We start from the raw sequence: 24,041 nt of genomic DNA, 5'->3' as shown, positions 1-24,041 counted from the left end.
GTGTAAGATAAGAAAGGGTGGAATTTAGAGGGAAACCGTTGCCACAAACCAGGTAAAATCTGGAGGATATAATGTATATAAATATGCGGCCACTGGCATTATATGTAGGGCTTCTTGCCAAACAGACTGAAAATCTAGGAAATTTTTCTACGGATAAGCAAGGAAATGAAGTAAAAGCCGTTGCTGGGACAAGCAGCTCCCCTATAAAAGTAAGGAGCAACCTGGTAACTCCCAGTGGTTTCCCAGGAGCGTGGAATAGAGAAGAGCTAATAGAAACTTCTACCAAGTCCCAAGCAGTTTCTGGGGGGCTTCCCTGGTGGTGCAGTGGTTAAGAATCCGCCTGCCAATGCAGGCCAATGCAGGGGACATGGGTTCGAGCCTTGGTCCGGGAAGGTCCCACATGCCGCGGAGCAGCTAAGCCCGTGCACCACAACTACTGAGCCTGCGCTCCGGAGCCCACGTGCCTAGAGCCGGTGTGCCGCAACAAGAGAAGCCCGTGCACCACAACGAAGAGCAGCCCCCACTGGCCACACCTAAGAGAAAGCCCGCGAGCAGCAACAAGAGAGCAGCAACAAGACCCAGCGCAGCCAAAAATAAATGTTTTTAAAGTTGTTTTTATAAAAAAAACAAAAAAAGTTTCTTTGATGGAGGACTCACTGCTTTGGTGCCCTCCAGTTCCCAAGAGAGAACTGAAAACTGTACCCTTTATTAGAGTGTACACTATGCTGTTTGTTTGTTTGTTTTCTACTATTCCAACAACACTGTGAATTATGTTTGTTTGTTAATATCTGCCCATCTGCAAGGATGGGCAACACTGACATGATTCAAGTGGGATGTCTGGTTTAAGGAGCATTCATAATTATCACAGGAGCCATATTTTAATAAATAGTTATTGGAGAGCATCTTTTTTCCCTCATCCACACACATACACACACCCTGAAATTCTTATTAGTAAAAATTCCAGTATGTTAAGCAGATATATTTATTAAAAATAATGCTAATAGAGTCCTGGGGCACATTGATTCCAACAGGGTGTTTGCAGCAGATTTCAATATAATTAATTACTTAACAGCTAAATAATAAAGGCGTGTTTTTTTAACTTACAGAGTCACTAAATAATTAATAGGGGGAAAGGAAAGACGGCTGATCCAGTAGAGAGTGACACTGGTATCAATGTTCCCTAAGCATGTGTTTGGTCGGCAGCCTTGGGCAAAGCTTGTATCTAAAGGGTTAATCAGGGCCCAAAGTGATTTTTGCACTGAGCTCCTCCCATGATGCCAAAAGGCATGGGATTGAGACTAGAGCAGAACCAGTTTATTAAACTGTTCAAATTGTTAAAAATGATTAAAAGCCAGTTAAAGATTTTCATAAACACTATTCCAAAATGTTTGTTAGTTTTAAAAATGTCAGTAGCTGTGTAAGCATTCCCCTTACGTTCCTCCCCTCCCTCTCTCTCTCTTAAGATAGACATGAACACCCAGTGTAAAAAACACTTCAGGGAGAACCAAAAGTCAACCATTTGGAAAGAAAGGTGAAGAGGGGAGCAGACGCGTGCAGCAGATGCTGGTACTGCTCGAGGGGCTGCTGATGCAGGCTTTGGTGACTTATATCCCCCAGTAAGGCATCAGGTGTCGGGACTCCTTCTCGTAAACGTCTGGAACTACGCCATAAGGTGTCTGTACCATTTTAACTGTCGACTTCCCAAAGAGCTGGCGCTCGTAGTCTATCAGCTGCCTCCAGAAGCCCACGTTGGGCCTGATGATGGGCCTCCGGGCTTTCACCCAGGTGTACGCCTCCAGCAGGCACACGTTGTGGTATTTCATCAGGTACGCGATGCAGAGCGTGGCCGAGCGGCTGACCCCTGCAGCACAGTGCACCAAGGTGGCCCCGTGTTTCCTGCTCACGCTGTGGATCTTGTCGGCCACGGTGTCAAAGTATAGTCCAATGGGGGCATGAGGCATGTCAGCCAGAGGCACTTTAACATATTCAAACTGGGGCCAGTTGAAATTGGGGATCTCGATGGTAGCATTAACAATGCAGGTGATGCCACGAGCCTGGAGGAGGTGCCGGTTGGAGGCTACACTGCCTCTGCCCAGGAAGAGCGAGGAAGTGATTTGAGCGATGCCTCCTATGTCTCCCTCAGAAATCATCCGAGGGGCCATGAGAGTCCGTGGTAGCGTGCTGTGACCTCTGGAGCTCATGAAGACGCCAGCAATCACACTTGCATCATTGGAAGCGAGACCAGAGTGTTTTGTTTTCCTCCACCAAGGAACTGGAAATTACAGTCACTTTCCTGCAAAATACAGGTATATGTCAGTACTTTAAATGCTACTGATTCATCACAGCCTTCTGCAGTGTTTGTGGAATGGGAAGGTGAAAGTATTAGAAATGCTTATTGTCTATAATAGTGTGTTCTTTCCAGGACATAGACAAATCATTTTCATCGATTAACAGTCAGGAAAAGTAGTCTAAGATGCCAATATGCAAAACCAATGTAAAAGCACTCTGGTGATTTTTTTTTTTTTTTTTTTTAAAGGCACTAAATAGAAAGTCATCCTATTTTAGGAAAAGTTAAAGACAGAAAGAAGCCCAGCTAATCCCTGAACAACAATCTTGCAGGGTCTTGCTCTTATTGAAGGGAGTGGTATTCCCTGGTAATCAGGAAGAAATCAGAACTTGTGATCCTTTCTGTGGCCATGTTCTTTCATATACTTCTTGCCTACCTCCACAGCTATATGATGGCCATATTTTCCTAAACCTAAATCTAGACATAGAGATCGTACATAGATTATACTTACAAAGTATAAAAACGATATCGCTTTAGGTAATACATCCAATACATGGCCTTTGTGGACTAAAGAGATACTGAATTGGATCAGTTACAGAAAAAGCCAGGATATATGGTCACCTTAGCCCTTTATAATTTAAAAAATAGCTAACTCTATCATATTTTTGACATTTGAATACCTGTGCTATGTCATTTCCATGGAAACAATCCTAGGCAATTTGAAGGCCATGGTCTCAAAAATTCATTCGTCTAAGTTAATGAGCATTTTAGCTGACCTGACCCTGGGTGTGGCTAAATAACTTCACCTTCCTCAGCCAATTCTAAACTCCAAGATGTATCCCACTGGCTTAAGAGGTGTTGGAATTAAAATTTAACATTTGAACATCTATATTCTTTCATTAGTACAGTGGTTATTATAAAAGACATTCAAGTTTATATAGTCTTTCATACCACTTTATAGACTGTGCCCTCTGAGAAGTGTGCCTATCCCCACCCAGGGTACCGTAGGGATGCCCACAGTGATTTCACAGTTAGACAAGAACACCCCCGGTTCCACAGACTGGTGGTGCTGGGGTTACTCACTTGAGGAGTCTGATTACTCTGGAGTCCTGCGTCTGGAAAGTCCTAAGTGAGTGAGTGGTGATCAGAGTGGATGCAACTCAGATCTGCAGAAAGACAAAGAGGCAAGAATATGGTCACTCAGGAAGTTCAAAAGAATTCCTCCTGGGTTTTTACTACGAAATTGGGTTTGACTGGAATAAATCTAGGAAGTGGAAAGCACGTTAAATATAGCTCCACGTGCCTTTAAAGAATGTGCCAGGGCTTCCCTGGTGGCGCAGTGGTTGAGAATCTGCCTGCCGGTGCAGGGGACACGGGTTCGAGCCCTGGTCTGGGAAGATCCCACATGCCGCGGAGCAACTGGGCCCGTGAGCCACAACTACTGAGCCTGCGCGTCTGGAGCCCGTGCTCCGCAACAAGAGAGGCCGCGATAATGAGAGGCCCGCGCACCGCGATGAAGAGTGGCCCCCACTTGCCGCAACTAGAGAAAGCCCTCGCACAGAAACGAAGACCCGACATAGCCATAAATAAATGAAAATAAATAAATAAAAAATTTAAAAGATAACTTCTCAAAGATGCCTTATTAAAAAAAAAAAAAAAAAAAAAGTATGTGCCAGTAAGAAGTATCAACCCAAGTCTCAGATTTTTGTTAATGACACATAACCCACGGTGTGAAAAATATTAAGTGCCGTTTTGGCCACAACCAAGATGAATTTGAGAGGAGATTCAGAGACTACAACATACTGAAATGTAAGGCTCTGCTCACGGGGCCAGCAAGAGATGCAGAGCAAGCTGGAATCTCTTCCCTGTGCCCAAAGTCCACCGGGCAGTGTGGGACTGTGTGCAGCGTGCTAGATGCTACAGTGGGTGCAGCAGCCGGGCCAGGGGCCCGCAGCCAGCCAGCTTTGCGAAGAGCCGTGCTGCAGAAGTGGCTGCAGCTATGAAACATCAACTACAGAAGGTGCTGGTGGTGGAGACCAATTTGAAATTGCTTTCATTTTGTATTCTCTTCCAGGTTGGCCCTCTTATTTACTCATTTATGTAACAATATGAGCACCAATCAATATCATTAAAAATGTGTTCCTTCCCCAGCGGCATGCAAATCAATGAAGTCAGAACACACCCTCACAAAATATAACTCAAAATGGCTTAAAGACTTAAATATAAGACGTGACACCATAAAACTCCTAGAAGAGAACACAGACAAAAACATTCTCTGACATAAATTGTACCACTGTTCTCTTAGGTCAGTCTCCCAAGGCAACAGAAATCAAACGAAACCATGAACAAAACGACAACCTACAGACTGGGAGAGAATAGTTGCCAATGATGCCACTGACAAGGGCTTAAATTTCCAGTATATACAAACGGCTTATACAACTCAACAACAAAAAAACAACACAATTGAAAAATGGGCAGAAGACCTAAACAGACTGCTCCAAAGAAATACAGACGGCCCATAAGCACATGAAAAGACGCTCATCACTGCTAATTATTAGAGAAATGCGAATCAAAACTACAACAAGGTACGACCTCACATCAGTCAGAATGGCCATCATCAAAAAGTCTACAAATAACAAATGCTGGAGAGGGTGTGGAGAAAAAGGGAACCCTCCTACACTGTTGGTGGGAATGTAAACTGGTGCAGCCACTATGGAGAACAGTGTGGAGGTTCCTCAAAAAACTGGAAATAGAGTTGCCACATGATCCAGCAATCCCACTCCTGGGCATATATCCAGACAAAACTATAATTTGAAAAGATACACACACCCTTGTGTTCATAGCAGCACTATTTACAATAGCCAAGACATGGAAACAATCTAAATGTCTATCGACAGATGAATGCATAAAGATGTGGTACATATATACAGTGGAATACTACTCAGCCATAAAAAAAGAATGAAATAATGCTATTTGCAGCAACATGGCTGGACCTAGAGATTCTCATTCTAAGCGAAGTCAGAAAGAGAGAGACAAATACCATATGATATCACGTATATGTGGAATCTAAAATACGACACAAATGAGCATATCTACGAAACAGACTTACAGACCTAGAGAACAGACTTGTGGTTGCCAAAGGTGGGTGGAGGGGAAGGATTGGGAGTTGGGGATTAGCAGATGAAAAGTATTATATACAGGATGGATAAACAATGAGGTCCTACTGTATAGCACAGGGAACTATATTCAATATCCTGTGATAAACCATAATGGAAAAGAATATAAATAACTGGAAAAAAAAGTGTTCCTCCCCCGTATGTCCCTCGGCCTTTCCCACATAACCACTGCACTTAAATTTTCATTTTTTTACAGCTCTGTTGAGACGTAGCTGACATACAATTTGATGTACAACTTGATGAGGTTTGACACGTGTACACTCAAGACACCATGACCTCAAAATGATAAACATATCCGTCACCCCCAGAATTTCCTCATGCTCCTTTATAATTCATCCCTCCCTCACCCTCTAGCCCCATTCCCAAGCAACCACTGATCTGCTTTCTGTCACTACAATTTACATTTTCTAGACTTTTATAAAATGGAATCATACAATGTAGGGTTTTTCTGTTTGGTCTGGCTTTTCACTCAGCATAATTATTTTCACATTCATCCATGAAGCTGTGTCTATCAACAGGTCATTCCTTTTTATTGCTGACTAGTATTCCATTGTGCAGATACAACATGGTTTATCTCTTCATCTACTGATGGAAATGGGTTGTTTCTAGTTTTAGATTAGTACAAGTAAAGTTGATGTAAACACTCATGGGTAAGTGTGTGGATATATGCCTTCCTTTCTCTTGGTTAAATACCTAGGAGTGGAAGGGCTGAGCCCTATGACATGTGCATATTTAACATTTTTAAATAGTTTTTAAAAAATAGTTATAGCTTGCAACCTAAGAGGCAGGCTTCTAATTAAACACACATATAAGGGTCTACTGTAAGCCTCTCCAAAGACCTCACAGGGCAGGCACTGTCTTTGCGCTGTCCCTCTGCTGTGTTCCAGAGCACCAGTGTTTCTCGGAGAGCAGCTTCTATGTGTGTCTGGCGCCCTGGCTTTTGTGGCTGCCACCCAGGGGACACCTTTTGATCACCTAGCTCTGGGGACAAACACAGTTCTTGGCTGGCTACCAACCCTGGGGCACAACACAGACAGCCAACTGAAACACACCCTCAGTCTTTCTGTGAAAGAGGCCTATTTGCTTTTCCTGGAGCTTCAGCCTAAGAGGCCAGCTTCTGCTTTGGCACACTCTGGGGACAGAGGCCAGTGGACGCCATCTGTGCGTTCACCCTTTCCCTCACTCCACGTCTCATATCTTCCAGAAAGGAACTTGTATACTCATCTGGTATCCTGATTTTTGTCACTGCTGCCCAAGGGACACTTCTAGATCACCTCTGCTCTGTTAGACAGTGGGACTTAACTGCTAGTCATCCCACAAGACTGTGTATTTACATACTTTAAAAGCTGGTGACTGAGACCCTTCCCTATAGAATACTGACAGGTCTGGGCCCACCTGCAACTACTGGAAGCCACTAAAAATAAAATAGTCTGTTTGGACAATCACAAAGGTTTGAGAGACAACCAAGATTAAGGCAGGGTTGAATGGTTAAGATTCATCTCCTACACAAGGTCACTCCTCCAAGACTGGGAGAGGTGGCTTTTTTATCTAATGCACAGAAACCAACAGGGAGAGTCTAAAATTAAGATGAAAAAGTAGAGGAATATGCTCCAAATGAAAGAACAAGATAAAACCTCAGAAAAAGTCATTAATGAATGGAGATAAGTGATTTAACCTGTTAAAAAGAGTTCAAAATCATGGTCATAAAGATGCTCACTTAACTCGAGAAAAGAATGAACACAGAACTTCAACAAAGAGACAGAAACTATAAGGAAGTATGAAAAAGAAGTCACAGAGCTGAAAAATACAATAACTTAACTGAAAAATACACTAGAGGGGTTCAACAGCAGACTAGATGACAGCATAAAAAGGATCAGTGAACTTGAACACAGAGCAGTAAAACTCAAACCACTGGAACAGTAAAAAGAAAAAAGAATGAAAAAAAGTGAAGATTGGTTAAGGGACTTATGGGATAACATCAAGCAGGCCAACATTTACATTACAGGGGTCCGAAAGAGAAGAAAGAGAGAGAGAAAAGGGATAAAAACGTCCCTGACCTAAGGAAGGAAACAGACATCCAGATCCAGAGAGTTCCAAATAAACCAAACCCCAAAGATACCCACACCAAGACACATTATAATTAAATTGTTAAAAGTAAAAACACAAGAGAATTTTAAAAGCCAGAAGAATACAACTAGTTATGTACAAGGGAACCCCCCATAAGACTATCAGCAAGTTTTTCAGCAGAAACTTTCCAGGTCAGAAGGGAGTGGCATGATATATTCAAGGTGTTGAAAGAAAAAACTTCCAGACAAGAATACCAGCAAAGCTGTCATTCAGAATTTAAAGAGTTTTCCAGACAAGCAAAAGTTAAACTGGCCTTACAAGAATGAACGCAACTTTTTAAAGCTGAAAATAAAAGGCCACTAATTAGTAACAGGAAAACATATGGAAGTATAAATCTCACTGGTAGCGGTAACTACAGTACACTTTAGAAAAATATAATGTAAAGGTGGTATGGATTAATTACTCATACAACTAGTATGGAGATTAAAAGATATAGTAGTAAAAATATAATAATTAAGGGATATACAAGATAAAATGGTGTAATTAAGGGATATACAAGATAAAATGGTATAAAATGTGACATAAAAAACAAAAATGTGGGGGATGGAGGAGTAAAAATGTGCTTTAGAATGAGTTTAAACTTAGACTGTTATAAGTTATGTGTAAGCCTCATGGTAATCACAAAGCAAAAACCTATAGCAAATTCACAAAAGATCTAAGAAGAAAAGAATCTAAGCATACCACAAAGAAAATCATCAAACCACAAAGTAGCAGAGCAAGAGAAGAAAGGGACAGAGGAATTACAAAACAGCCAGAAAACAATTAACCAAATGGCAGTAAGTACATACTTATCAATAATTACTTTAAATGTAAATGAACTAAATTCTGCAATCAGTAGACAGAAAGGGGCTGAATGGATTTAAAAAAAAAAAGACATGCTGCCTACCTCAGATGTAAGGATACACACACTCACTTCAGATGTAAGGACACACACAGACTGAAAATGAAAGGATGGAAAAAGATATTCCATGCAAATGGAAGCCAAAAGAAAGCTGGGGTAGCTACACTTAGACAAAATAGACTTTAAAATAGAGACAAAGAAGGGCATTACATAATGATAAATGGGGTCAATCCAACAAAAGGATAAAATAGTTGTAAATATTTATGCACCCAATATCGGAGCATCTAAATATATAAAGCAATATTGGGACTTTCCTGGTGGTCCAGTGGTTAAGACTCTGTGCTCCCAGTGCAGGGGGCACGGGTTTGATCCCTGGTCAGGGAACTAGGTTCCCACATGCTAAGATCCCGCATGCTGCACCACGCAGCCAAAATTTTAAAAAAGTAAATTAATTAAAGCAATATTAACAGACCTCAAGGGAGAAACAGACAACAATACAATAATATGGGACTTCAATACCCCATTTTCATCAATGCATAGACCATCCAGACAGACTATCAGTAAGGACACATCAACTTTAAACTACACATTAGACCGGGTAGACTTAACACATATATACAGAACACTTCATCCAAAAGCAAGAAAATACACATTCTTCTCAAGTGCACATGGAACAATCTCTAGGACATATATTAGGCCACAAAACAAGCCTTAATAAACTTAAGATTGAAATCACATCAAGCATCTTTTCAAACCACAACGGTCTGAAGCTAGAAATCATTACAAGAAGAAAACTGGAAAATTCACAAATAAGTGGAGATTAAACAACATGTTACTGAACAACCAATGGGTCAGAAAAGAAATCAAAAGAGAAATCAAAAAAATACCTGAGACAAATGAAATTGGAAATACAGCATACCAAAACTTATGGGATGCAGGAAAAGCACTTCTAAGAGGGAAGTTCATAATGATAAATGCCTACATATCAAGAAACAAGGAAGATCTCAAATAAAGAACCTAACTTTCGGGACTTCCCTGGTAGCACAGTGGTTAAGAATCTGCCTGCCAATGCAGGGGATATGGGTTCGATCCCTGGTCCGAGAAGATCCCACATGCCACGGAGCAACTAAGCCCATGCGCCACAACTACTGAGCCTGCGCTCTAGAGCCCTCAAGCCACAACTACTGAGCCCACGCTCCACAACTACTGAAGCCCGCGCACCTAGAGCCCGTGCTCTGCAACGAGAAGCCACCACAATGAGAAGCCCACACACCACAACAAAGAGTAGCCCCTGCTCACCGCAACTAGAGAAAGCCTACACACAGCAATGAAGACCCAACGCAGCCAAAAATAAAATAAATGAATTATTTTTTTAAAAAAAGAACGTAACTTTACACTTCAAGGAACTAGAAAAAGAACGAATACCCAAGTCAGTAAAAGGAAGGAAATAAACAAAGATCAGAATGAAAATAAATAGAAACTAAAAAGACAACACTGTAGAAAAGATGAATGAAACTAAGAGAAACTCTTTGAAAAGATAAAATTGGCAAACCTTTAGCTAGACTCACAAAAAAAAAAAAAAAGACAAGAGGACTCAAAATCAGAAGTGAAGGAAGAAATTTTACAACTGATACCACAGAAATACGAAAGATCATAAGAGACTACTATTAACAATTATACACCAAGGCTGAATCATGAAGAAAAAGAAAATCTGAACAGACCAATAACTAGGAAGAAGATTGAATCCATAATCAAAAACCCCTCAACAAACAAAAGTATGGGACACAGTCAGCTTTTCTGGTGAATTCAACCAAACATTTAAAGAATACATACTAGGGACTTCCCTGGTGGGTCCAGTGGTTAAGACTCTGTGCTCCCAAGGCAGGGGGCCTGGGTTCGACCCCTGGTCAGAGAACTAGATCCCGTATGCCACAACTAAGAGCCTGCACAACGAAGATCCCACGTGCTGCAACTAAGACCCAGCACAGCCAAATAAATTTTTTTTAAAAAGAAAAAGAATACATACTGGGCTTCCCTGGTGGCGCAGTGGTTGAGAATCTGCCTGCCAATGCAGGGGACGCTGGTTCGAGCCCTGGTCTGGGAAGATCCCACATGCTGTGGAGCAGCTGGGCCCGTGAGCCACAATTACTGAGCCTGCGCGTCTGGAGCCTGTGCTCCGCAACAAAAGAGGCCGCGATAGTGAGAGGCCCGCGCACCGCGATGAAGAGTGGCCCCCGCTCGCTGCAACTAGAGAAAGCCCTCGCACAGAAACGAAGACCCAACACAGCCAAAAATAAATAAATAAATAAATAAAAATTTTAAAAAGAAAAAAAGAAACTCAGCTCCTGCTCATGAACCTCACAGAGGTCTTCTACTCTGATAGTAGCTGTCTCTGGAAAAAAAAAAAAAAAAAAGAATACATACCAATCCTCAAACTCTTCCAAAACACAGAAGAGGAGCAAACACTTCCAAACTCATCCTACAAGGCCAGAGTTACATTACTACCAAAACCAGACAAGGGCACCACAAGAAAAAAAAAAATTACAGGCCAATATCTCTGATAAACATAATGGAAAAATCCTCAACAAAATAGCAGCAAACTAAATTCAACAATATACTAAAAGGATCATACACCATGATCTGGTGGAATTTATCCCATGGATGCAAGGATGGTACAACATCCGCAAATCAATCAATGTGATACACCACATTAAGAAAAGCATAAAAATCACATGATCATCTCAATAGGTACAGAAAAAGCATCTGACAAAATGCAACATCCATTTATGATAAAAACTCTTAACAAAGCAGGTATAGAGGGAACATACCTCAACATAATAAAGGCCATATATAACAAGTCCACAGCTAACATCATACTCAGTGATGAAAAGCTGAAAGCTTTTCCTCTAAGATCAGGAAAGAGACTGGGATGCCCATTCCTGCCACTTTTATTCAACATGGTATTAGAAGTCCTAGCCAGAACAATTAGGCAAGAAAAAGAAATAAAAAAGCATTAAGATCAGAAAGGAAGAAGTAAAACTGTCACTATTTGCAGATGACATATTATATATAGAAAATCCTAAAGACTGGACACACACAAAAAAAGAACTAATCAATGAATTCAGTAAAGTAGTATACAAAATCAGTATACAGAAATCTGTTGCATTTCTATAGACTAATAATGAACTATCAGAAAGAGAAATTAAGAAAACAATTCCATTTAAAACTGCATCAGGAAAAATAAAATATTTAAGGAATAAATTTGACCAAGGAAGTGAAAGACCTGTATACTGAAAACTGTAAGACATTTATAAAAGAAACTGAAGAACGCACAAATAAATAGAAAGATATATTTGGTGCTCATGAACTGGATTAATATTGTTACAATGTCCATACTACCCAAAGCAATCTACAGATTCTGTGCAATCCCTATCAACTTTCTATCAAAATTAGCAAATGCCTATCAAATGGCATTTTCGCAGAAATAAACAATCATAAAATTTGTATGGAAACAAAAAGTCCCTGAATAGCCAAAGCAATCTTGAGAAAAAAGAACAAAGCTGGGAGGCATCACACACCCTGATTTCAAACTATAATACAAAGCTATAGTAATCAAAACAGTATGGCATCAGCAATAAAAACACATAGATCAATGAAACGGAATAGAACCCAGAAATAAACCCATGTGTATATGGTCAATTAATTTACAACAAAGGAACCAAGAATATACAATGGGGAAAGGACAGCTTCTTCAATAAATGGTGTTGGGAAAACTGAACACCACAAAAGAATGAAACTGGACCATTATCTTATACCATACAAAAAAAAATAACTCAAAGTGTATTAAAGAGTTAAATGTTAAGACCTGAAACCATAAAACTCCTAGAATAAAACATAGGATGTGATTGGGGCTTCCCTGGCGGCACAGTGGTTGAGAATCTGCCTGCCAATGCAGGGGACATGGGTTCGAGCCCTGGTCTGGGAAGATCTCACATGCCGCGGAGCAACTAGGCCCGTGAGCCACAACTACTGAGCCTGCGCGTCTGAAGCCTGTGCTCCACAACAAGAGAGGCCGCAATAGTGAGAGGCCCGCGCACCATGATGAAGAGTGGCCCCCGCTTGCCACAACCAGAGAAAGCCCTCGTACAGAAACAAAGACCCAACACAGCCAAAAATAAATAAATAAAAGAGAGAAAGAAAGAAAAAGAAAAAACACCACTCCATAAAAAACATAGGAGGTGATTAAGCTCCTTGACACTGGTCTTGGTGATGATTTTTTGGATTCGGCAACAAAGCAAAAATAAAAAAGTAGGACTAAATCAAACTAAAAAGCTTTTGCTTTTGTTTAGGAAACTAAACAAATGAAAAGACAACCTATGGAATGGGAGAAAATATTTGCAAATGATATGAACAATAGGGGTTAATATCCAAAATACATAAACAGTGTGTATAATTCGAAAGCAAAAAAAACCCCCAAACGATCTGATTTAAAAATGGGCAGAGGGGGGCTTCCCTGGTGGCGCAGTGGTTGAGAACCTGCCTGCCAATGCAGGGGACACGGGTTCGAGCCCTGGTCTGGGAAGATCCCACACGCCGCGGAGCAACTAGGCCCGTGAGCCACAATTACTGAGCCTGCGCGTCTGGAGCCTGTGCTCCGCAACAAGAGAGGCCGCGATAGTGAGAGGCCCGCGCACCACGATGAAGAGTGGCCCCCGCTCGCCGCAAATGGAGAAAGCCCTCCCACAGAAACGAAGACCCAACCCAGCCATAAATACATACATACATACATACATACATAAATAAAATTTAAAAAAAAAAATGCACAGAGGATCTGAATAGACATTTTCCCAAAGAAGAAATACAGATGGTCAACAGGTACATGAAAAGGTATTCAACATCACTAATCATCAGGGAAATGCAAATCAAAACCACAATGAGATATCACTTCACACCTGTTATAATGGCTATTATCGAAAAGACAAGAAATAACAGGTGTTAGCAAGGATGTGGAGAAAAAGGAACTCTTGTGCACTGTTTATGGGAATGTAAATTGGTGCAGCCACTACAGAAAACAGTATGGAGAGTCCTTGAAAAGTTAAAAATAGAATTACCATATGATCTAGCAATTCCATTTCTGGGTATTTATCCAACAAAAATGAAAACACTAACTCAAGAAGACATATGCACCCCCATGTTCACTGCCAAGACATGGAAACAACCTAAGTGTCCATGGATGGATGAACGGATAAAGAAAATGTGATGTGTATATATATATATATATATATATATATATATATATATACACACACACACACACCATGGAATATTAATCAGCCATAAAAAAGAAGGAAATCTTGCCATTTACAACAACACAGATAGATCTTGAGAGCATTATGCTAAGTGAAGTAAGTCAGAGAAAGACAAATACTGTATAGCATCAGTTATACATGGAATCTTTAAAAAAAAAAAAAGAGCTCATAGATACAGAGAACAGACTGTTGGCTGTCAGAGGTGGGGGCTAAATGGGTGAAGGAGGTTAAAAGATACAAACTTCCAGTTATAAAGTAAGTCATGAGGATGTGATGTACAGCATGGTGACTATAGTTAATACTGTACTGCATATTTGAAAGTTGCTAAGAGAGCAACTTAATCTTAAAAGTTCTCATCACAGGAAGAAAAAATTTTGTTAACTATGTATGGTGACAGATGTTAACTAGACTTACCATGGTGATCATTTTGCAATATACACAAATATCGAATCATGTTGTACACCTGAAACTGACACAACGTTCTATATCAATTATACCTCAATTTAAAAGATTAAAATAATTCCAGCTTTATACTGCAGTGGTTCTCACACTTGGCATGCATCAGAATCACCTGGAGGGCTTGTTAAAACACAGACTGCTAAGCCCCGCCCCCAGAGTTTCTGATTTAGTAGTTCTGGAGAGGGGCTCTAGAGCTGGCACTTATTTCCCAGGTGACGCTGATGCTGCTGGCCAGAGGACACACTTTGAGAACCGCTGCAGAGGTGGATGCTGTGGTGTGCCACCCAGATTCCCCTTCAAGACTGAGGCTCTCAGAATGCAGGTGCCGACGGATCACAAGTCTCTCCCCAGAAACCGCCCTTGCCTGAAGGGAGCTGCCTCGCCCAAGCTTACCACCCCTCGTTTGGGGACCACATCTGCTGACCAATGATACAGAGGTACACAGACATATACAGGTGAAATTGCATCATGAAGACGAACAAGGAAGTAGTCGCATAAGGAAATGTGTGCGGATGTGAGGGTCAGATATGCATGGAAACGGGCAGAACTTTATAAGAACAGCCTGGGGCTTCCCTGATGGCGCAGTGGTTGAGAATCTGCCTGCCAGTGCAGGGAACACGGGTTCGAGCCCTGGTCTCGGAAGATCCCACATGCCGCGGAGCAACTAGGCCCGTGAGCCACAACTACTGAGCCTGCGCGTCTGGAGCCTGTGCTCCGCAACAAGAGAGGCCGCGATAGTGAGAGGCCCGCGCACCGCGATGAAGAGTGGCCCCCACTTGCCACAACTAGAGAAAGCCCTCGCACAGAAACGAAGACCCAACACAGCCATAAATTAATTAATTAATTAATTTTAAAAAAAAAGAACAGCCTGTCCTGCAGCACAGCGCAGTCTCATGCCACTTCCAAGTCTTTCCCTGGCAGAATCCTAATAGTTTAAAAAGCAAAGTCACCGTGGTAATAAACACACAAAGTTAGGCTTTTGAACTGCTGGTGAAAACTCCATCCTCAGTGTGGAAGATGCTAATCAAATTTCCAACCAGGTTATCTAGTTACTGTCTAACTAAGAGAGACTCAGTCTTGTGGTCTCCCAAATAATTATCATTTTGGGAAAGCCACTTGCCCTCCTGAGGCCTGTGTCCCAGGCTCACTGGCCTTTTCAGCAGAAAGGTCTTCATCAAGGGTCATGGGTAAGTGATGGGTGGGCTGAAAGCCTAGCTTACTCAGTTAACTCCCATTCGTCGGGCAGTGGTAGGGTGCTTGGCGCTGCAGGGAAAAGAACGCAGATTGTGAGTCCTCAGGGCAGAATCCAAGTGAGACAGACATGATGCTCCCTCCCTGCTGCTGCTAGCCAGTCTCGTGCCAAAAACCTGCTTAAAATGCCAAAGCTGAGTCTAAGGTTTAGAAAAACAACTTCTGCCAGAGAACACTCAGAGGGCACAGATATCCAGATGCTCCTCTGACCAACACTCCCGACCCCTTTTACAGATCGAAAAATACAAGGTTCAGAAAGAGTGAGATGATTTCAACTTGGAGAAGACAAGTCACAGAGCCAAGAAAAGATCCAAGGTGTCTGGATCCCTTGCTCAAGCCCACACAGCGCTTCCCTGTGCCTGTGCGGGGGTGGCTGCAGCCTCACTACCTGCCCTACAGGACTCCCACACCACCAGCACCTTCAGTGCATGACGGGCCTTAGATCTGCCTAAGGAGGACATGTTCAAATGCTACACACAGAGAAGACTGACCCCAAATGGGCTGCTCCAGTTTCTCCTATTGCCCAGAAGAGGGAAATACTGCCACAGACAGGTACACCTTTCAGGACTCAGAACGCTCTCCTGATAGCAGAGGGACCTCAGCAAGGAGCAGTCCCAGAGTAGGCACAACAAGAAGCCCTAGTTTGCTTCATTTCTAAGATTAGCAGATTCTGATCATAATGAATAAAAGAAAACATGCATATTACATCACATGTGTGTCAAAATCAACTTAGTGAATGTGTACAGGAAAACAGAGAAGGATATCTATTAGGAGAGTAAAAGACTGACCATGGGCTTCCTTGGTGGTGCAGTGGTTAAGAATCTGCCTGCCAACGCAAGGGACACAGGTTCGAGCCCTGGCCCGGGAAGATCCCACATGCCGCGGAACAACTAAGCCCGTGCGCCATAACTACTGAGCCTGAGCTCTAGAGCCCGCAAGCCACAACTACTGAGCCCACGTGCCACAACTACTGAAGCCTGCGCGACTAGAGCCCGTGCTCCACAACAAGAGAAGCCACGACAATGAGAAGCCCGCACACCGCAACGAAGAGTAGCCCCCGCTCGCCGCAACTAGAGAAAGCCCACACACAGCAATGAAGACCCAATGCAGCCAAAAATAAATAAATTTATTTATTTATTTATTTAAAAAAAAAAAAAAAAAAAAAAGACTGACCATGTTTGAGGGATCAATGATTGCAAGATGCCCTCTGAGTGACAGCACCACTCCCACTGCAGCACACTGGTCTCCGGGACAAGGATGACCAGAGAGAACACCAAGGAATGTCCATGTCGCTGTCCATGGTGCTCAACTCAGCCCTCCCAAGTTGCTCTGGCAGCTGCATTTACTTCTTGGAGGGAAAAATGCTTTCCTGGCCAGGGGAATGGGGGTGGTGTGAGGTGAAAGACAAAAAAGAGGAGGTGTTCTAAACCAACCCCAGAGAGGTGTTTTTTGTTTTTTGGGTTTTTTTTAACAAGTTATAAGAAATGTCAGGGATGATGCTGGTCTCTTTGAATAACGAACATCAAAGTGCTAAGTGCTAAATAAAATGCAGAATTAGTGTCTACCCAGTGGGCCTGTAATCTCAATAATGCATAAGCTATTAACAACTGCCTGCTCCCTGCACTGGAGAGCTCCTGGAATGTGGCACCTGCGTCTATACCGGCAGCAGGTGCAGAATTGCTACCTGGAGTCACAGTCTATTCAGAGCACCCATCCCACTGCCACAGAAGCTACTTTTTTTTTTTTTTTTTAATAACAAAAATCACTAGAATCAGGAGTTAAAGAACTGAAATTCTATCTACTGCTTTTTCTCCTCATGTTGAATAAGCAGAAAAATGGCCACAGTGGTGCTAGAGATGACCATGTAAAATGATCTAAGATATTTTCAGCTTTAGGGATTTCAGAGGTTTGCAGTATATACTGGAGGCCTACGTTGTTTTTATTTTTTAATACATGAAAAGCCTACGTAATCACCATTTTCTTCTTCCATTAAAGTAAATGTTTATCTAGTTCTTTAAAAAAAAAAAAAAAAACTCTTAAAGTCACCCTTTTTAAAAGAGAGGTGGGCTTCCCTGGTGGTGCAGTGGTTAAGAATCTGCCTGCCAATGCAGAGGACACGGGTTCGGCCCTGGTCCACAACTATTGAGCCTGCACTCTGGAGCCTGCGAGCCACAACTACTGAGCCCGCGTGCCACAACTACTGAAGCTCGCACGCCTAGAGCCCATGCTCCACAAGAGAAAACACTGCAATGAGAAGCCCGCGCACCACAACGAAGAGTAGCCCCCACTCGCTGCAACTAGAGAAAGCCCACGCGCAGCAACAAAGACCCAACGCAGCCAAAAATAAATTAAATAAATTCATTTAAAAAATAATAAATAAAAATAAAATAGAGGCATTTTAGCCTACATTGTTGTAAATAAATACTACTTTTCTCATTACGTTTTGTTATTAAATCAGAAATGTGTTCCAATGGGGAAAGAAGTTAAAATACTCTTACAAATAAAAATCAGTGTGGCAAAATTCAAGGGAAAAAACTTTCTGATAAAACATTAAGAATAGGGACTTCCCTGGTGGTGCAGTGGTTAAGAATCTGCCTGCCAATGCAGGGGACACAGGTTCGAGCCCTGGTCCAAGAAGATCCCACATACCGCGGAGCAACTAAGCCCATGTGCCACAATTACTGAGCCTGCACTCTAGAGCCCGCAAGCCACAACTACTGAGCCCATGTGCCACAACTACTGAAGCCCGCGCGCCTAGAGCCCTTGCTCCACAACGAGAAGCCACCGCAAAGAGAAGCCCGCGCACTGCAACGAAGAGTAGCCCCCCTCCCCACAACTAGAGAAAGCCTGCACGCAGCAACGAAGACCCAATGCAGCCAAAAATAAATAAAATAAAATAAATTTATTTAAAAAAAAATTAAGAATAGAATTCAAGTATTGAGTTATATTCATGTTAAAATAAAATGAAATAAAAGATATTCACAAATTGTTCTCAGTTATCTGAAAAGCTTTAGTAATTTGCTGAAACACCTCACCATCTTACATTTGGAGGAGGGGTTGTTTTGCTTTTCCCACCATATAATTTCACTGATAAGATGGCTGGAAAGAGGATAAATACACATAATACACATAGAACTAAAGAATCTGAGAATCACCATTTTAGTTTGGCCACAGATATTCCCCCAGTGTGTAGCTGTAGAGCAACTGCCTGTGTAGTCGTGACCTGGCTGACATCTCGATATCCTCATGTGGACCACCAGCCCATGAACTGAGCCTAACAAAGGCTGATCATTTTAAGACACTAGCCAGCTGCTGGATGGAGAATATACCACAGTCCAAAGGAGGACACAGAGTCCACTTGATGAGAGCAAGGAAAAAAAGCATGCTAATAGTGACAGAGATGCACATTCTTTAGAAGTTTAGTTCCATACGATAAATTCATAGATTCTCGTGCTGGAAACAGAATAAATAGAAGAGACTATAAATAACTATCTATAAAAGGTGAACGTATGTATTTATTTGGGTATCAGGGGGCAATCTGTTTACATTTGGAACTGAGTTTTTTAATCTGGTCCTCATCCATCTTGGTGTTTAAGTTACTTGTCACTCATTCACACAACGGCATTTACTGAGTTCATGCCACGTGTTCAACACTATTCTAAGTGCTGTTGGGGACTGTGGCAGAATGTACTGGCAAAAAATGACCATAACAATACCCTGCATCCCCCATGACCTTCTTACAACGTGACCAACTCAACCAAAAGAGAACAGGAGAAATGACGCTTCAGAGGCTAGATCATAAACATGTCAAACGCCTCTCCCTAGTCTCTTGAGACTTGCTCTTGGAACCCAGCTGCCATGCTGTGAGGCAGCCCAAAGAAGCCGGGCAGAGTCACCATGTGGAGAGGTCATATGTGGGTGTTACAGCCAGCAGCCCACCGGAGATCCCAGCTGATAGCCAGGATCAACTACTAAATATGTGAGTCAAGACACTTCAGTGTTTCTAGCTCCCAGCCATTAAGTCACCCCCAGACACTGTGGAGCAAAGACAAGTTGTCCCCACTACATGAGGTCCAAATTCTTGACCTACGGGAATCTCTGAGCAAACACACAGATTCCTGTAGGTCAAGAATAAAAATGATTTTTATACCACTGAGTTTTGGAATGGTGTGCTATGCAGCAATAGTCACTAGAACAGGGATATAAAGTAACAGAAGACATCACCCTGTGCTAGGATTTTATCATCTTCAAGAAACGACACAAGATACACATATAAAACAGATGAGGACTTCCCTGGTGCCGCAGTGGTTAAGAATGTGCCTGCCAATGCAGGGGACACGGGTTCAAGCCCTGGTCTGGGAAGATCCCACATGCCGTGAAGCAACTAAGCCCATGCATCACAACTGCTGAGCCTGTGCTCTAGAGCACACAAGCCACAACTACTGAGCCTGCGTGCCACAACTACTGAAGCCTGCACACCACAACTACTGAAGCCCGCATGCCTAGAGCCTGTCCTCTTCAACAAAGAGAAGCCACCGCAATGAGAAGCCCGTGCACCACAACAGAGTAGCCCCCGCTCACCGCAACTAGAGAAAGCCCGTGCACAGCAACGAAGACCCAACGCAGCCAAAAATAAATAAATAAATATTTTTTAAAATGAATAAAACAGATGAATAACAATTATAGACAGACTAACAATAAGCGAATCAAATGAGTGGTGCAAACAGCAGGTGCTGCAGTAATGCAGAGAAGGCACAGGGTCAAGACAAAGTAAAACAGTCAGTGGCATGGAAGCAACCTAAGTGTCCACCATAGGATGAATGGATAAAAAAGATGTGGCACATGTATACAATGGAATATTACTCAGCCATAAAAAGAAACGAAATGGAGGTATTTGTAGTGAGGTGGATGGAGTTAGAGTCTGTCACACAGAGTGAAGTAAGTCAGAAAGAGAAAAACAAATACAGTATGCTAACACATATATATGGAATCTAAGGAGAAAAAAAAAAAAAGGTCCTGAAGAACCTAGTGGCAAGACGGGAATAAAGACAGACCTACTAGAGAATGGACTTGAGGATATGGGGAGGGGGAAGGGTAAGATGTGACAGGGTGAGAGAGTGGCATGGACATATATACACTACCAAATGTAAAATAGATAGCTAGTGGGAAGCAGCCGCATAGCACAGGCAGATCAGCTCGGTGCTTTGTGACCACCTAGAGGGGTGGGATAGGGAGGGTGGGAGGGAGGGAGATGCAAGAGATATGGGCACATATGTATATGTATAACTGATTCACTTTGTTATAAAGCAGAAACTAACACACCATTGTAAAACAATTATACTCCGATAAAGATGTTAAAAAAACAACAAAAAAAACAGTGGTGCTGAAAACCTGAGTTGTTTGTTTCTTGGGGAAGTGTCTCATAGATTACGCTATCATGCTTTTTCTCCAATCCATTTAAAACATGCTGCCATTCTTGCCTTGCAAGAGCCTCCTTATTTTTGAGATTCCAAATGAAGAACACTAGCCCTTTTCTATAGCCCCTCACTACTCACAAAGTGTGGTCCAAGGCCCAGCAGCATCAACCTGGAGCTTGAATGAAATGCAGAATCTCAGGCCCCATCCCAGACCTACAGAATCAGACACCACAGCTTAACAAGATCCCAGGTGATCTGTATACACATTAAAGGGTGAGAAGCACAGCTCACATTAATCCGCCTCGGTCTGTCCCACTGGACTTGCTGAAGCAAACTCGAGCGCCTGTTTTGTTTAAGCCACACGAGCATGTTCAGCCTCTCACAGATTAGCATCATTCTGCTAATTCCCCAGATGAGGAATCAGAGGTAAATGGAGGTTAAGAGGTTTTTCCAGACTCTACACAGAAAATGAGTAACCCCACTGGGACCAGAACCCCTTCTCCATGAGTTGACCATTTGTTGATTAGTCATACAATCTGACCACAACAGATCTACTGATCTAAAGACTACCAAAATGTACACTTCACTGGGGAAGAAAATAAAAACTGAAGAGAAAGAGATTAAGGAACATAAATTTAGTCTGACTATACTTTATCTATAATCTGGATATTCATCTAAAAAATCCTAAACTGCTAAGTCGTATGAGATGGTCTTTGGGTGTGAAAAATCTGATCATCCTGAACCCAGAAAATGCTTGCAAAATTCCACAATCACATTTAAGCTTGTTTGGTGATAAGTGGAAACCAATTTGTGCCACAGCCTATACAAATAATACTTTTAAATCTTCAAAGAGTAAGTGGTAAAAATTAAACATGAATCATAGACTCCTGGTTAAGTGGTGAACTTTGATTTGTATAAGTCAGAACATCTAGACCCAGAGTACTTAAAAAAATCACGTCAGCAAGTAAACCCAAGGCACGTATAAGTTTGCCTCAAAATTGCGAAAGTCACTACTGCCCTCTGAAAAGCAGAATCATGAAATCTCAGGTCCTTTCATAAATAAGATCTCAGTCCTTAGAAGTTCATTATTACTTTAAGGGAGACAAAAACGAATTTATAAATTAGAATAAAGTTCACAGGACTAAGAGCTCAATGGTGAACAGTTGAACGCTCTTTGATCATCTAACCATTTGATGTCTCACTAGATAGATGAACATTTTTAGAAGTCAAGCAATGAGCCTCAACTTCCTCCCTGCGGGGACTTCTATATCATACCTCCGGTCCGCTTCCACATTTTCGGTGCTTTTATACCAAATTAACTTCATTTGTAAGCTGCTGATGAATTAACTTCCCATTTTTCTTTATAAACCAAAGGCATCTGTAATTATCTATGAGAGTGTCTGAGCAGAATAAGATAACCAGGTAAGTCTCTTGCATTAGCTGGATGCTCCGTACCCTTATCCTTGCTGAGGGACAGCAGGCCTCCCGAATTTTGAGGGCAACTGGGTGTATTTGAGCCTCCCTGGAGCAAAGGAAGGAACCAAGTTTTTAGCTAAATAGGAGTCAAGGAACATAGGCTCCTGAAGTGATTCCCTTGGCTTTAATTGTCTCCTAAAGAAATAGTCTTATACAAAAAGATAATATACATAGTTCTTTGTAGATTATACTACTAATTACTAGTCTTACACTAAACGAGAATGCAGTGGTCTCTGAACCTCATTCTACTCTTGTTCAAATCAGGGGCCGACAAACTATGGCAGGCGGGCCATGTCTGCTCGGCCACCTGTTTCTGTACAGCCCATGAGATAAGAATGGTTTATACATTTTTAAATGGTTAAAAGAGAATTCAAAAGAAGAACACTATTTCATGGCACATAAAAATTGTATGAGATTAAAATTTCAGTGTTCATAAATGAAGTTTTACTGGAGCACAGCCATGCTCATTTGTTACATATTAACTGTGGCATTTTCATGCTACAAAGGCAAGCTTAAAAAGGCAAGTTAAATAGCTGCAACAGAAACTGTGGACTTCCCTGGTGGCACAGTGGTTAAGAATCCGCCTGCCGATGCAGGAGACACGGGTTCGAGCCCTGGTCCGGGAAGATCCCACCTGCCGTGGAGCGACTAAGCCCGTGTGCCACAACTACTGAGCCTGTGCTCTAGAGCCCACGAGCCACAACTACTGAGCCCGCGTGCCACAACTACTGAAGCCTGCGCGCCTAGAGCCCGTGCTCCCAACAAGAAGCCACCACAATGAGAAGTCCACGCACCGCAACGAAGAGTAGCCCCCACTCACCGCAACCAGAGAAAAGCCCGCGTGCAGCAATGAAGACCCAATGCAGCCAAAAATAAAATAAGTTAAAAAAAAAAAAAAAAAAAAAACTGTATGGCCCACAAGCCTAAAATATTTACTACCTGACCCTTCAAAGAAAAACATTTGCCAACCCCTAGTTGAAATTATGTTATAAAGCCATCTTAGTATATGGCAAAGGAATATTTTTCCAAGTGGTTCTAAGGACCCTGCATGAGAATCCTGCATGAGAATCACTACGCTGCTGGTCAGAAGGCTCTGGTGGTGCTCTATCTGCCACATCACTGTTTACTAGTTAACAGAAGCAACACCCTCTTGTTGAAGAGTTTTCTCCTGTGGCTCTACAAACTCAAAGACCTAAGGAGTCACAAAGGTCTGCCATGCTCCACTGATGCTGAAACTGTTCTGGGACAAGGCACCAGTAAGCCCAGCAGTTGCATATAAATTTCAGAAGGGCCTTTTTGTCCACTGAGACCTCCAGATGGCAGGGTAAAGCTGACCAAACTGGATAGGAGGTTACTCTCTGTCAGGGTAAAAGCAAGAATGGGAAGTGCTGAGGTGAGCGGGGAGGGCCATGGGCTGCACGTAACAGGACACGGCCCTTGGCACCAGGGCTCCCCGCTCTTCCCTGCAACAGATGGAAAACAAAGCTCCTCCGTAAATTACAGCCTTTGGAAAAGGATATCACGAAACACAAAATTTCTCCCCCCATCACTCAGATTAAGAGGTTCTGACACTACTTTTCATCCTCCCACTATGGGTATCTTTTCTTAAAAACTTCTAATTTATACATATGTAGTTTTTTAAATTATGGTTATTTTAGAGAATCTGAAAAAAAAACCTTTAGTATATGAATAAAAAAG

General features: G+C 42.2%; 1 protein-coding gene across 3 annotated transcripts in view; it reads right to left on the bottom strand.

The window, feature by feature from the left end:
- Nucleotides 1-968: 968 nt before the first annotated feature.
- Nucleotides 969-24,041, bottom strand: part of DUSP14 (dual specificity phosphatase 14) — a 28,005-nt gene continuing 4,932 nt past the window's right edge. For all 3 annotated transcript variants that reach the window (XM_068531416.1, XM_068531417.1, XM_068531418.1), the window contains exons 2-3: nucleotides 3,371-3,453; nucleotides 969-2,293 (exon numbers count right to left, since the gene is read on the bottom strand). In XM_068531416.1, the coding sequence (XP_068387517.1) occupies nucleotides 1,605-2,201 (597 nt within the window). In that variant the 5' untranslated portion in view covers nucleotides 2,202-2,293; nucleotides 3,371-3,453 and the 3' untranslated portion in view covers nucleotides 969-1,604. The remainder of the gene's footprint in view (nucleotides 2,294-3,370; nucleotides 3,454-24,041) is intronic.

This window comes from Eschrichtius robustus, chromosome 20 (genome assembly GCF_028021215.1).
Source record: "Eschrichtius robustus isolate mEscRob2 chromosome 20, mEscRob2.pri, whole genome shotgun sequence".
Classification (NCBI taxonomy): Eukaryota; Metazoa; Chordata; class Mammalia; order Artiodactyla; family Eschrichtiidae; genus Eschrichtius; species Eschrichtius robustus.
The sequence above is the reverse complement of the archived record's forward strand: the minus strand, read 5'-3'. Positions and strand labels throughout refer to the sequence as shown.